The sequence below is a fragment of the Sus scrofa genome, chromosome 1 (assembly GCF_054392235.1).
Source record: "Sus scrofa isolate SSC_HxYL_T2T_F1_AM1 chromosome 1, Sscrofa_HxYL_maternal_Yorkshire_Landrace_v2.0, whole genome shotgun sequence".
NCBI lineage: Eukaryota > Metazoa > Chordata > Mammalia > Artiodactyla > Suidae > Sus > Sus scrofa.
This window is the reverse complement of record NC_139383.1, coordinates 277,448,395-277,460,601: the sequence shown is the minus strand read 5'-3', so window position 1 is coordinate 277,460,601 and position 12,207 is coordinate 277,448,395. Positions and strand designations below refer to the sequence as shown.

At 42.6% G+C, this 12,207-nt stretch overlaps 1 protein-coding gene across 6 annotated transcripts in view; it reads right to left on the bottom strand.

Annotated features, from left to right (window-relative positions):
- Positions 1–12,207, bottom strand: part of RABGAP1 (RAB GTPase activating protein 1) — a 172,758-nt gene that overhangs the window by 6,592 nt on the left and 153,959 nt on the right. For all 6 annotated transcript variants that reach the window (XM_084995876.1, XM_021074563.2, XM_021074574.2 and 3 more), the window contains 3 exons: positions 4,807–4,911; positions 3,950–4,033; positions 3,201–3,272 (listed from right to left, as the gene is read on the bottom strand). In XM_084995876.1, coding sequence (XP_084852002.1) covers positions 3,201–3,272; positions 3,950–4,033; positions 4,807–4,911 — 261 coding nt within the window. The remainder of the gene's footprint in view (positions 1–3,200; positions 3,273–3,949; positions 4,034–4,806; positions 4,912–12,207) is intronic.

Genomic DNA, 12,207 nt, shown 5'->3' with positions numbered 1-12,207 from the left:
CCAACAAACAAAAGTCCAGGCCTGGACGGCGTCAAAGATGAATTCTATCAAACATTTAGAGAAGCGTTAACACCTATCTTTCTGAAATTCTTCCAAAAAATTGCAGAGGAAGGAACACCCCTAAACTCTATGAAGCCACATCAACTTGATACCCAACAAAGGTACCACACACAAAAAAAGGTACCAGACAAAGGTACCACACACAAAAAAAGAAAATTATAGGTCAATATCACTAATGAGCATAGATGCAAAAATCTTCAACAAAATACTAGCAAACTGAATCTAACAATACATTTAAAGGACCACACACCATGATCAAGTGGGACTTATCCCAGGGATACAAGGATTTTACAATATCCCCAAATCAATCGGTGTGATACACCGTATCAACAAACTGAAGAATAAAAACCACATGATCTTTTCAACAGATTCAGAAAAAGCTCTCGACAAAATCCAACACCCATTTCTGATTAAAAACCCTCCAGAAAGTTGGCATAGAGGGACCCTACCTCAACATAATAAAAGCCACATGACAAACCCACAGCTAACATCACTCGCCATGGTGAAAGGCTTAAAGAATTCCTGCTAAAATTAGGAACAAGACAAGGACGTCAACTCTCACCACTTTTCTTCAACATAGGTTTGGAAGTCCTAGCCACAGTAATCAGAGAAGAAAGAGAATTAAAAAGATCCAGACTGGAAAAGAAGTAAAACTATCTCTGTATGCAGATGAAATGATACTATACATAGAAAATCCTAAAGATGGCCCCAGAAAATGATTAGAGCTCATTAACAAATTAGGTAAAGTTAGAAGACACAAAATTAATACACAGAAATCAGCTGCATTTCTATATACTAACAATAAAGGATCAGAAAGATAAATTAGGGAAACCATCCCATTTACCATCGCATCAAAGATAATAAAATACCTAGGAATAAACATACTTAAAGAGACAAAAGATCTGTATTCTGAAAACTGTAAGACACTGCTGGAAGAAATCAAAGATGACGCAAACAGATGGGAAGATACACCATGCTCTTGGATTGAAAGAATCAATACTGTCAAAATGACTATACTAGGCAATCTACAGATTCAATGGAATCTCTAACAATCACCAATGGCATTTTTCACCGAAATAGAACAAAAAATTTTTAAATTTGTATAAAACACAAAAGACCCCGAATAGCTAAAGCAATCCTTAGAAAGAATCAGCCTTCCTGACTTTAGATGATACTACAAAAAAGCTAGTCATCAAAACAGTATGGTACTGGCACAAAAACAGAAATGGAGATCAATGGAACAAGCACAGAAATAAACCTACACACCCATGTTCAATTAATCTATGATAAAGGAGGCAAGAATATACAATGAGGGAAAGAGCCTCTTCAATAAGTGATGCTGGGAATACTAGACACGCAAAAGAGTGAAATTAGAACTCTAACACCACACACACAAATAAAGTCAGAATGGACTAAAGACCTAGATCTAAGACCAGGTACTATAAAAAACTCTTAGAAGAAAACACAGCCAAAACACTCTGACATTAAACGCAGCAATATTTTCTCAGATCCACCTCCTAGAGTAATGAGAATAAAAACAAAAATAAACAGATAAGACCTAATTAAAATTAAAAAGTTTTTGCACAGCAAAAGAAATCATAAAGCAAACAAAAAGACAACCCACAGGATGGGAGAAAACACTGGTAAATGATGCAACTGACAAGGGATTAATCTCCAAAATATACAAACAACTCATGTAGCTCAGTATCCAAACAAACAACCAATCCAATCAAAAAATGGGCAGTAGACATTTCTCCAAAGAAAACAGATGGTCAAAAAAAAAAAAATGAAGAGATGCTCAAACATTGCTAATTATTAGAGAAATGCAAATCAAAACCACTATGAGGTACCACCTAACACCAGCTAGAGTGGCCATCAAAAAGTCTACAAACAATAAATGCTGGAGAGGGTGTGGAGGAAAGGGAATCCTAAACTGTTGGTGGGCATGTAAATTAGTAAAACCACTATGAAAAACAGTATGAAGGCTCCTCAAAAAACTAAAAATAGAACTGTCACATGATCCAGCAATCCCACTCCTGGGCATCTATCTGGAGGAAACCTTAGTTCGAAAAGATACATGTAGGACTACTGTTCACTGCAGGACTATTTACAATAGCAACCTAAATGTCTGTCAACAGAGGAATGGATAAAGATGTGGTACATATATACAGTGGACTATTTACCACCCAGCCATAAAAAGAATGAAATAATGCCATTTATAGCAAGATGGATGGAAACAGAGATTATCATGTAAGTGAGGTCAGGTGGTGATGAAAGACAACCATCATTTGACATTGCGTGTATGTGGGATCTAAAAAGAGGATACAGATGGACTTATTTGCAGAAGAGAAACAGACACACAGACTTTGAAAACAATGTCATTTTGCTCCAGATAAAATGCTGTTTTGTGGAAACATGGCCATGAATTTTCCCACATTGCTGTCCACCGAGGTGCAAATGCTAATACGTAAAGTATCTTTCAGTAAATTACTCAACTAAGTAAAATCTGACAAATACTCTAATACAGGGAGCTTAAAGAAAGCAAGCCCCAAGTTATAAAAGCCCTTAAACTGGCAACAAAACATTAAAAATTCAGGTTCTCACTGTATTTGGGTCCATTATAGAAGAAGGAATTGAGCTCAGAGGGGCGTGTCCCCCATGCTTCGGGACACCAAGGGGAGTGAGAAATCACCAGAGGGTCCTGACTTTGCATCCCCACCCTCCAGCAAAACATGTCACTTGCAGGACTCCTCCACCTCAGTGTGGCACTGCTGTAATCATGGACAACGTTCGAAAGGCTTTGGGCTCTTGTGTTTTTTGTTTTTTGGTTTTTTTTTTTTTTTACAGTCAAGTTATCCAGAGGAGGGCATTATACAAATTAATAAGGAAAGGAGACATTTGTATTCTGAGCTCTAAAGCCAGGGCACTTCTGGTCTCATCTGTGTCCTTCCCAGAGGAAAGAAGCCTAGTATTAGTTGTCAGTTGTTGAGCCAGGCCCTGAAAGGCACCTTATCAGGTACTCATCAGCTTCTCTCAATTTTGAAATCAAAGCAGAACACCCCCTTCCCAAATCTTGTGCTGTACAGTCACAAAATGTACTAAAGTGGCATCAAAGATCTCTTTGATAAAGGAAGACTTACCCGAATTTTCTCAATTTCCACTTTATTAGCAGCCTGCTGTTTCTCCAATCTTTCACTCAACTGAGAACAAATCTGAGGAAACGAACATAACATAAAATGACAATCTCTTTACAGTGTCATAATCTGTATAATCTGGGCTCAGGGTGAATTCTCTAGTGGAAGCTGGACTACGATGAGCGCAATTAGGACAGTACCAAGGGGGAGGTGGTATGGTGACAGGTGAGCAGAGGCTCCTCCAGCTCTGCCACCTCTGCATCTATCCGCACAGGACTATCAGCGCTGCACTCGATGGCCAGCGTTTACAACACTGCCAGACTCACGAGCCAGCAGGAGATCCCAGGACAGGAAGGAACAAGATCAATTCAGTTGCGTTCGCAACAGTGCCACCAGCCAGGGAGAGAAGTGGTTCTAGATCTCAGCGCCATGAACAGAAGGCCTCATTCTGAGTCTGAAAAGCTCCCCAGAACACAACACAGGTGGTTTTCGTTCATTAAGTGCCCACTTATGTGCTGGGAACTATGCCAGGTGCTCCACCAGCACAGTCTCACGGGCTCTTCACAACAGCTCTTGGTGAGAACGCTGATTTCCCTGACTTTACAGTCGAGAGACAGTGAGTTAACTTGTCCAGGGAGGTGAAGGGACCTGGTGGTGATGTGGCCGAGTGGGGACGCATGTGGGTGTGAAAGCACATCTCATGCAGGCAAGTGGAGTCCAGATAACATGGTCCGATCCCAGGGGCATGAACCCACCTGCTTGTAGTCACCGATGATAGAACTGTTTTTTTTAATCTCAGATTCTGCCTTGTCGAGTTCCCGACGACACATTTCTTTTAACTGCATACATTAAGAAAAGCAAAAGTGAAAGTGTTAGGGGAAACATCCAGGAAGCTCTGGTACTACCTGCTTGGTGCCTGACGGAGGTAATTCCCCACCTTCCTCTCCCAGTCTCAGCAGTGCTAACTCCATTCCTGATGCAAACATCAAACTCTGTTTCAGATTGGGGCCTTGCCTGAAGCTCCTCCGTGCCAAGGCCACCCACCCTGGGAACCTGAGCTGAGGAGGTAACACAAATAAACGCAGAGGAAGGGCTAAGGAGAGGACTGCTGCTCCTTCAGTGCCTCACGGATTATGCGGAGAGGGAAAGTCACCTCTCACCCCAGGCAGTGTGACTGAGAGGCCAGGCGGATGGTAAGGAGAGCCAGCCTGCTCCAGGGCGCTCCTGTGGCTGCATGTCTGGGCTGCTGGGGGCTGTGGAGAGCTGGTTCAGGACAAGCCCTTCGGAATCTGCTCCACAGGGAGACGTCAGTGGGCAGGCAGGGGAGGACCCAGACATTATGTGATGTCTGCTTTCCTTTTGCAGAAATGCTAACTCTCTTCTTTTCGTCACACTGACCCAAAGGAATTTCTCCTGCTGCAATGAAGGGTGAACTCTGCCCCACTGCCTCCTTCTACATTTTAATTATTACGAATCATTATGCTTTACACAGTAAATAAAAAAGGCCTTTGGAGAGAAACTGAAGCCAGCTGTGTCTGGTTGTCCAGTACCCACAGGAAGCCACTGGCTGAACTCCCAGCTCTCCATCACTCGCAAGACACAGCTCCCTTACCTGGGCAGACTCTTCTTCTAGCCTTCTCTTCTCTTCTTCTGCATCAATTAACTTTTGCTTGGTCATAAGTAGCTCCTTATTCAGTGCATCTGCCTTTTCCTCAGCCTGAAACATTTAAGAGATGCTGTCACAAAACTGGAAGGGCTCTCAATTACCCAGCACAACCCAAGAGGGGATGTGATGTGCCCGCGGTCACGCTGAGACTACACGCATGCGGAAGCGCCTGTCCAGGTTCCACTCCAGAGGTAGTGCAGGGCAGGGGTTAGGAGCTCGCCTTTGGCATCAAGACAGTCTGGGCTTGACTGCCATTGCTCCCTGACAAGTCAGTGAGAACCCCTCTGAGCTCAGGACCTCGTCTGTGAGATGAGGCATGGAGAAGACTCAGCACCATGCCGATCATACAGTAAATACTCGAAAGAAGGTAGATGTCCTTATCATTAATAGGAACAATAAATTCTGGTTTTATTTCTCCACACTCTCAGTGCTTCCTCTATTTCATCACACAAGCTCTGGATTTTGCTCTCACTGTCACCTGACAACGGAAGGCACCTTCTTCCTGGCACTCTCCTGTCATCTGAGACGGCCATCCTCCACCCCAGTCTTTTTCTATAGCATGCAAGGGTCTGGTGGGCAGATCTTTAGATCCAAGTGGAAATGACCAACAGAGTCCCTGACACTGGCGAGTCCAAGGATAACCGAAGAACGAGCAAGGCTAGTGTGCTGGGGCAGTCGAGTCTGGTTACCGAGCACTAGGTACAGAGGGTCTTTGGCATCCCTCTGATGAGGGATGGGGGTCTCCCTGAAAGAGCAGCATTTCTGACATCGCCTGGCTACAGTGGTTCAGCTCAGCCCCTGTGCTTTCTACCACACCACTTCCTCTGACCTCTCTTCTTGGGGAGGAAAAGGTTCCAGAGGGCTGGGGCCTTAAATGGAGAACCGAGAACGGCATGACACGCAAATTCAAAAGGCCATAAATTACTGGCAAGTTGCACCTGCCTGCCATTAAATGGGATCCTGGAGTTAAGGCCTGTCCTTTCTGAAGAGTGGCTTTTCACCTACTCTAGCTCAAACCCAAGAAACAATCAAAAGGGAAATGAGAATCAAACAGCAGAGAAAATAACTAGTGAGGAGAGTAACGTCCTGTTAAAGATTTTGTTTTACTTTAATCAACAGAACATGCTGTTGTCGTTGCCTTCTCCCCCCTAAACCCGGTTAACACCTTCTGAGCAGAACTTTGGAGCCTGGAGTACACATTTATATTCTCTCCATTACTCATCATCACTCTTGTGGTAAATAAGACTGATTCCACGAAGTACAGGACAGCCAGGTCACGAACTGGGTCTTCTAACTCGAAGCCTTCCTTGCCCATCCTGACGCCCCACTTGAGAACAGTAAGCCCAGCATTCCTGCCGTCACTCTCAACACTGTGCCAATGGGAAGGTGCACAGGGGCTGCTGGTCTGACCCAACGAGGGTCCTCTCATGGCACCACACTCGCTGCAGTCACCCTACCTACACAAGCACACGAGGAGAGAACATCTGGTGGGAAACGTAAATCCAGACTTCCAATTCTGGTCATGAGGGACTAACCAGGACCAGACTTACCCTTCTACAGTGAACACACAACTGGGCAAAACATATAAAACTCTTGCTTTCTGACACTGAAAACAATAAATGCAGAACTGTAGTTCCTGGGAGAAAGGAAACGAGCAAGGAAGTCCTACTACCACTCTAGGTTTGTGCCTTGAGGTACACTCTGGACCAGGAGGAGAGCAAGAGGTTCCAAACAGCCTGCCTCGAGGGTTAAGGAGGTAAAGTTCAGGGGACAGAGATGCTGAGGTGGCTGGAAGGTGGTGTGGTGGGGGGGGGGGGTGCAGAGCTCTGGAGACAAGTGAACTCCAGAACCACTAATAAGGCACTAGAGAAGATAAAATGAAATCATGAAAATACCCAATTAAACCAAAGAACGCAGAAGAGGGGGAAAAAAGAAAAAAAGCAAATACAGTAAACAGACAGTAACAAGGACTTAAGTCCATCTAAATCATTACATTAAATGTAACTGGTTGCAACATTCCAATTAAAAGGAAATTATCAGATAATGGAAAAAGCGAGATCCAACTATATGCTGGACAAAAGCAATTTTAAATATAAAGACAGAGATACGAATAGAAAAGGATATACCATGCAATACCATAAAAGTTGGAATGGCTATATTAGCAGACGAAGTAGATTTCAGGACAAAGTAGATTTCAAAACAGAGAGTATTACCAGAGACAAAGAGGGACCCTCCATAACAATAAAAGTCACTCCATTAAGAAGGCAGTAAATTTGGAATGTATTCATAAATTCAAACTATAGGAAACAAAAACAAACATAACTGAAAGAAGAAACAGATTAAGTGCACAATTAGAGTTACAGACTTCCTCCCACTATCTCTATAAGTGACAGAACAGTAGAGACCAAAGCATTACGTCTATGGAGGATTTAAACAATCAACTTGACTGAAGTGACATTTATAGAACACTCCACCTACAACAAGAGAACACACGTATTTTCCAAGTGCATGTGGCACATTCACCCAAATAGACCATATGGAAAGCCCTAAAATAAGCATATGTCTTAAAAAGCATTAAAATCAGAAAATATGTACTCTGATGATGATAACCAAATTAAATCAGAAGTCAGCAATAGAAAAACTTCTGGGACAAATCCCTAATATTTAAAAATCAACACTCTACTAATTAACTCAGAGATCAAAGAAGAAATCACAAGAGCTGAATGAAAATGAAAACATAACACATCAGAATGTGTGAGATGCAGCTGAAATAGTGCTTCAGGGAGATTTATAACATTAAATGCTTATTTTAGAAAAGAAAGGTCCAAAATAAATGATCAAGCTGCTTCTTTAAGGTAGAAAAAGAGCAAATTAAACCAAAGGAAAAGTAGAAGGAGATAATAAAAAGCAGAAATCGATTAAACAAAGGAAAAAAAAATAAATGAAACCAAAAGCTGGATTTTAAAGAAATCAACACAACTGATAAACATCTAGGTTAGATTAAGAAAAAAAGGGAAAAGACATAAATCACCCATATCAGGAATGAAAGAAGATTTTAACAGATCCTATAAACATTAAAAGAATTAGGAAATAACAACTTTATGCCAATACATTTGACAACTAAGATGAAATGGATAAATTACTTGAAAGACAAATTATAAAAGTATACACATGAAGAATTAGAAAATTTGGATAGTTCCATATCTGAAAATAAACTGAATTTATAATTAAATAATTTCCTGCTACGAAAACTCCAGGCCCACATGGTTTCACTAGGGAATTAAAGGTTTACCCAAGGAACAGTCTTACACAAGGTCCTTTAAAAAACACAGGACGGTATATGTCTTACTTCATTTTAGAAGGCCAGCATTACCCTGATACCAAAACTCTTAAAGAAACTCTTAAAGAAACTCCAGACGAATATTCCTGGGGAACACAAAAATCTTTAACACAAATAAAAATCTTTAAAAAAAAATAAAGGATACCTCAAGTTTCCTAGGACTGCAAAGTTTGTGTACATGAAAAAAATCAATTGACTTCACTTTATTAACAGAATTAGGAGACATAGCAAATAATCACCTCAAGAGATGCAGAAAGAGCATTTGACCAAATTAGGCACCCGTACATGACAACAAATAGGAAGAAAGGAGAACTTTCTCCACCTGATCTATAAAAACCTGCAGCTAACATCTGGAACAAGGCAATGAGGTTCACTCTCACCATCCAACTTGTTCCAAAGACCCTAGTCGGTGCAGGAAAGCAAAGGTAAAAAGGCAGAACAACTTGAAAGAGAGTAAAACTGTCTTTATTCAGAAATGAAATGACCATGTATGTGGAAAATCCTAAAAAATAAACAAGGGAGTTCCCGTCGTGGCGCAGTGGTTAAAGAATCTGACTAGGAACCATGAAGTTGTGGGTTTGATCCCTGGCCTTGCTCAGTGGGTTAAGGATCCAGCATTGCCGTGAGCTGTGGTGTAGGATCCCGCGTTGCTGTGGCTCTGGCGTAGGCTGGCAGCAACAGCTCCGATTATACCCCTAGCCCAGGAACCTCCATATGCTGAGGGAGCGGCCCTAGAAAAGGCAAAAAGACAAAAAAACCAAACCAAACCAAAACAAAAACAAAAACAGTACTAGAATCGTAAGTGAATTTAGCAAGGTCACAGGATCCAAGATTATGTAATCACTTCTATTTCTAGAGACTAGCAATAAATGACTGGAAAATGAAATTAAGAAAATGATACCTTTGATAACAGAATAAAAAATGTGCAAGGCTTGTAAACTTTAAACTAAAACAAACAAACAACGACCAAAAATAATGTTGAAATCGAAATTGAAAAAGACCTAAGTAAATGAAAATTATAACATAGTTATGGAACGGAAGGGTCAACTCTTGTTCAAATGGTAATAATCCCAAAGCTGATTTACAGATTCAATACAACCCCGCTCAAAATCTCAGAAGGCTTTTATTTCTGGAAGTTGACAAATTGATTAAAGTGTATATATAGAAAAGCAAATGACTTAGAACAGCCAAACTTATTTTTTAAAAAGAACAACGAAGTTGGAGGACTCACAGACCTGATATGAAGACCGTGAAGCTACAGTAATTAAGACAGTGTGGTCCCGGCCTAAGAACAGACAGGTACATCAATAAAGTAGACACAGAATCGAGGAGACCCATACTTACAGGGTCAGCTGGTTTTTGATAAAGAGGCCAAAGTAATTCAATGGGGAAAGTTTAGCAACCTGCTCAAGGTCAAAGAACTCGAATGCAGTGGAGCCAGAATTCAAATCCCAGCAGGTGAGCCCCTGAGTCTGGGTCCATCATTCTCAGGTGACACTGTCTCAATGCAGAGGGCGACCATGCCAGAGGGCACTCGAATGGGGTCCTCTCAGCCCTGAGCGGTGCCTTGCCGGGTTCTCTCTCAGCTTCAGCACCCATGTCAGGTCTGGGCACTACTCCCACTTCATGGAGGAGAAAGCTTGGATGGAGGATCACCTAGGGACTCAGTGGCTGACTAGGGATTTCTTCATAGCTGCCGTATAACAAGTAACAAAAGAGACAGGCGAGGAATAACAAAAGTGATATAAAATCAATTGGAAATACAAAGAGGGTTCTGAAATTCTATAGGCCACATATCAGAGCTTTCTCTTGGTGCAGAAAGAGTGAACAGGCATGAAGATCTTTCAACAATCTGACCCCCTGAGTTCCCCTTGTGGTTCAGCGGAAATGAATCCGACTAGCATCCATGAGGATGCAGGTTTGATCCCTGGCTCGCTCAGTGGGTTAAGTATCCAGCACTGCAGAGTTCCCATTGTGGCTCAGTGGGTTAAGGATCTGGCATTGCCATGAGCTGTCGTGTAGGTTGCAGATGCAGCTGGGATCTGGCGTTGCTGTGCCTCTGGCGTAGGCCAGCAGCTATAGCTCCAATTAGACCCCTAGCCTGGGAACCTCCATATGCTGCGGGTGCAGCCCTATAAAAGACAAAAAAACAAAAAGATGCTCCCGGTTTAGATTCCCGGCTCTGCCTCTTCCTGGGTGCCTTCAGCTTTCTGAATCTCAAGTTTCATGATTGTTAAAAAACAAAACAAAACAAAACAAATCCCTCATCCATAAATGGGGCTCATGCTGGCATCCTTACAAGGCTGAGGTAAGGATAAGAGATTAGAGCTCAGCAAAGTGCTTAGCACAGAGCCTGTCACATAGCGTAACAACAAATGGGAATTCATATTATTTCCACTATTTCTCACTTCTGATATCAGGAATGTAACCTAATTCTTTGACTTCCGTGTCAAGCTAGGACAACTTGAAACAAGGCTTACACTCTTTAGAGGCAGAGGCAGGCTTCAAGAACCAACGAAGTCTATGTCCACCTGAAACTAGTGGCATGTCAACATTATTTCTGGGCCTCTCTGACTGGCAAATGCAAAAGCTCAAACTGAAAACCCACTGGAATTTTAGCTGAAGTTGCCTCAATATAATTTCATCGTAGAATACAAAGCTCTGGTTCAGGACCCCTTCTCTTCTTTTTCACCTCCTTTCTGTACGGTCTACAGCTGCTAGGAGAGCCAGGAGAGAAGCCGGCTTCAGTAATCACCCTCTCAGTGTACACCCTCCTCCCTGCACTCACGGGGCAGAAATTCCTGAGCAGTGAGGGAATGATTCACTTAGTGTTTCCACAAAGAAGATGAGAGAGGATGCTGAAGACCTGCCCCCAGGGAGCAAACTCCAACCTAAGGAGCAGGCTGTGATAAAACAAAAAGCAGTGAGAGGAGTTCCTGTCTCGGCTCAGCAGTGAATGAACCCAACTAGTATCCATGAGGACCTGGGTTCAACACCCTGCCTTGCTCTGTGGGTTAAGGATCTGGTGTCACCCTGAGCTGTGGTGTATATAACAGACATGGCTTGGATCTGGTGTCACTGTGGCTCTGGCATAGGCTGGCGGCTATAGCTCTGATTCGACCCCTAGCCTGGGAACCTCCATATGCTGCAGGTGCAGCCCTAAAAAGGCAAAAAAAAAAAAAAAGTAGTGAGAGCTCCAGGTTCTGGTTACTGAGGGCTAGTAACCTTGAAACACCCTTCCTGCAAAAACTAGAAAAAGAAGTCTTGCCAGTTACCTGCAGCTGTTTGTGTCGGACAATCAGACAAGCAGAGGGAGCCAACACACTGGGCTTGATTCTTGTATTTGTGGTGATTTTCATGTACATCAAATTATGTTTCTCAATACAGTCTGGGACAAAGCTATATAATTCCACCTCCCCACACTTTACTCTACCTGAAAGTAGAGTAGCTGGTATTAGGACCCACATTTGTTCAAAATTTTACTCCATTATTCCACTTCTAAAGAGAAGCAATAAGAAGCAGCAGATAACTGCCATCTCTCTTTTCATCTGACATTTGAACCACTCTGAGAATCAAAGGGAGGCAAAGACTATCAAAGAAATACAGTAGTACGATATATATATATATACATATTTTGTGTGTGTGTCTTTTTGCCTTTTCTAGGGCCGCTCCCTCGGCATATGGAGGTTCCCAGGCTAAGGGTCGAATCGGAGGTGCGGTCGCCGGCCTACGCCAGAGCCACAGCAACACGGGATCCGAGCTGTGTCTGCAACCTACACCACAGCTCAGGGCAACACCAGATCCTAAATCTACTGAGCAGGGCCGGTAGGGCCAGGGATCGAACCTGCAACCTCATGGTTCCTAGTCAGATTCGTTAACCACTGCGCCACGATGGGAACTTCAGTAGTACGATATTTTCATACATGTTTGGTGGTTATCAAGGACCCTGTGAAGTTCATAGATCCTATGGGTTCAATATGTTATGTTAAGTCCCCCTGTAAACCCTC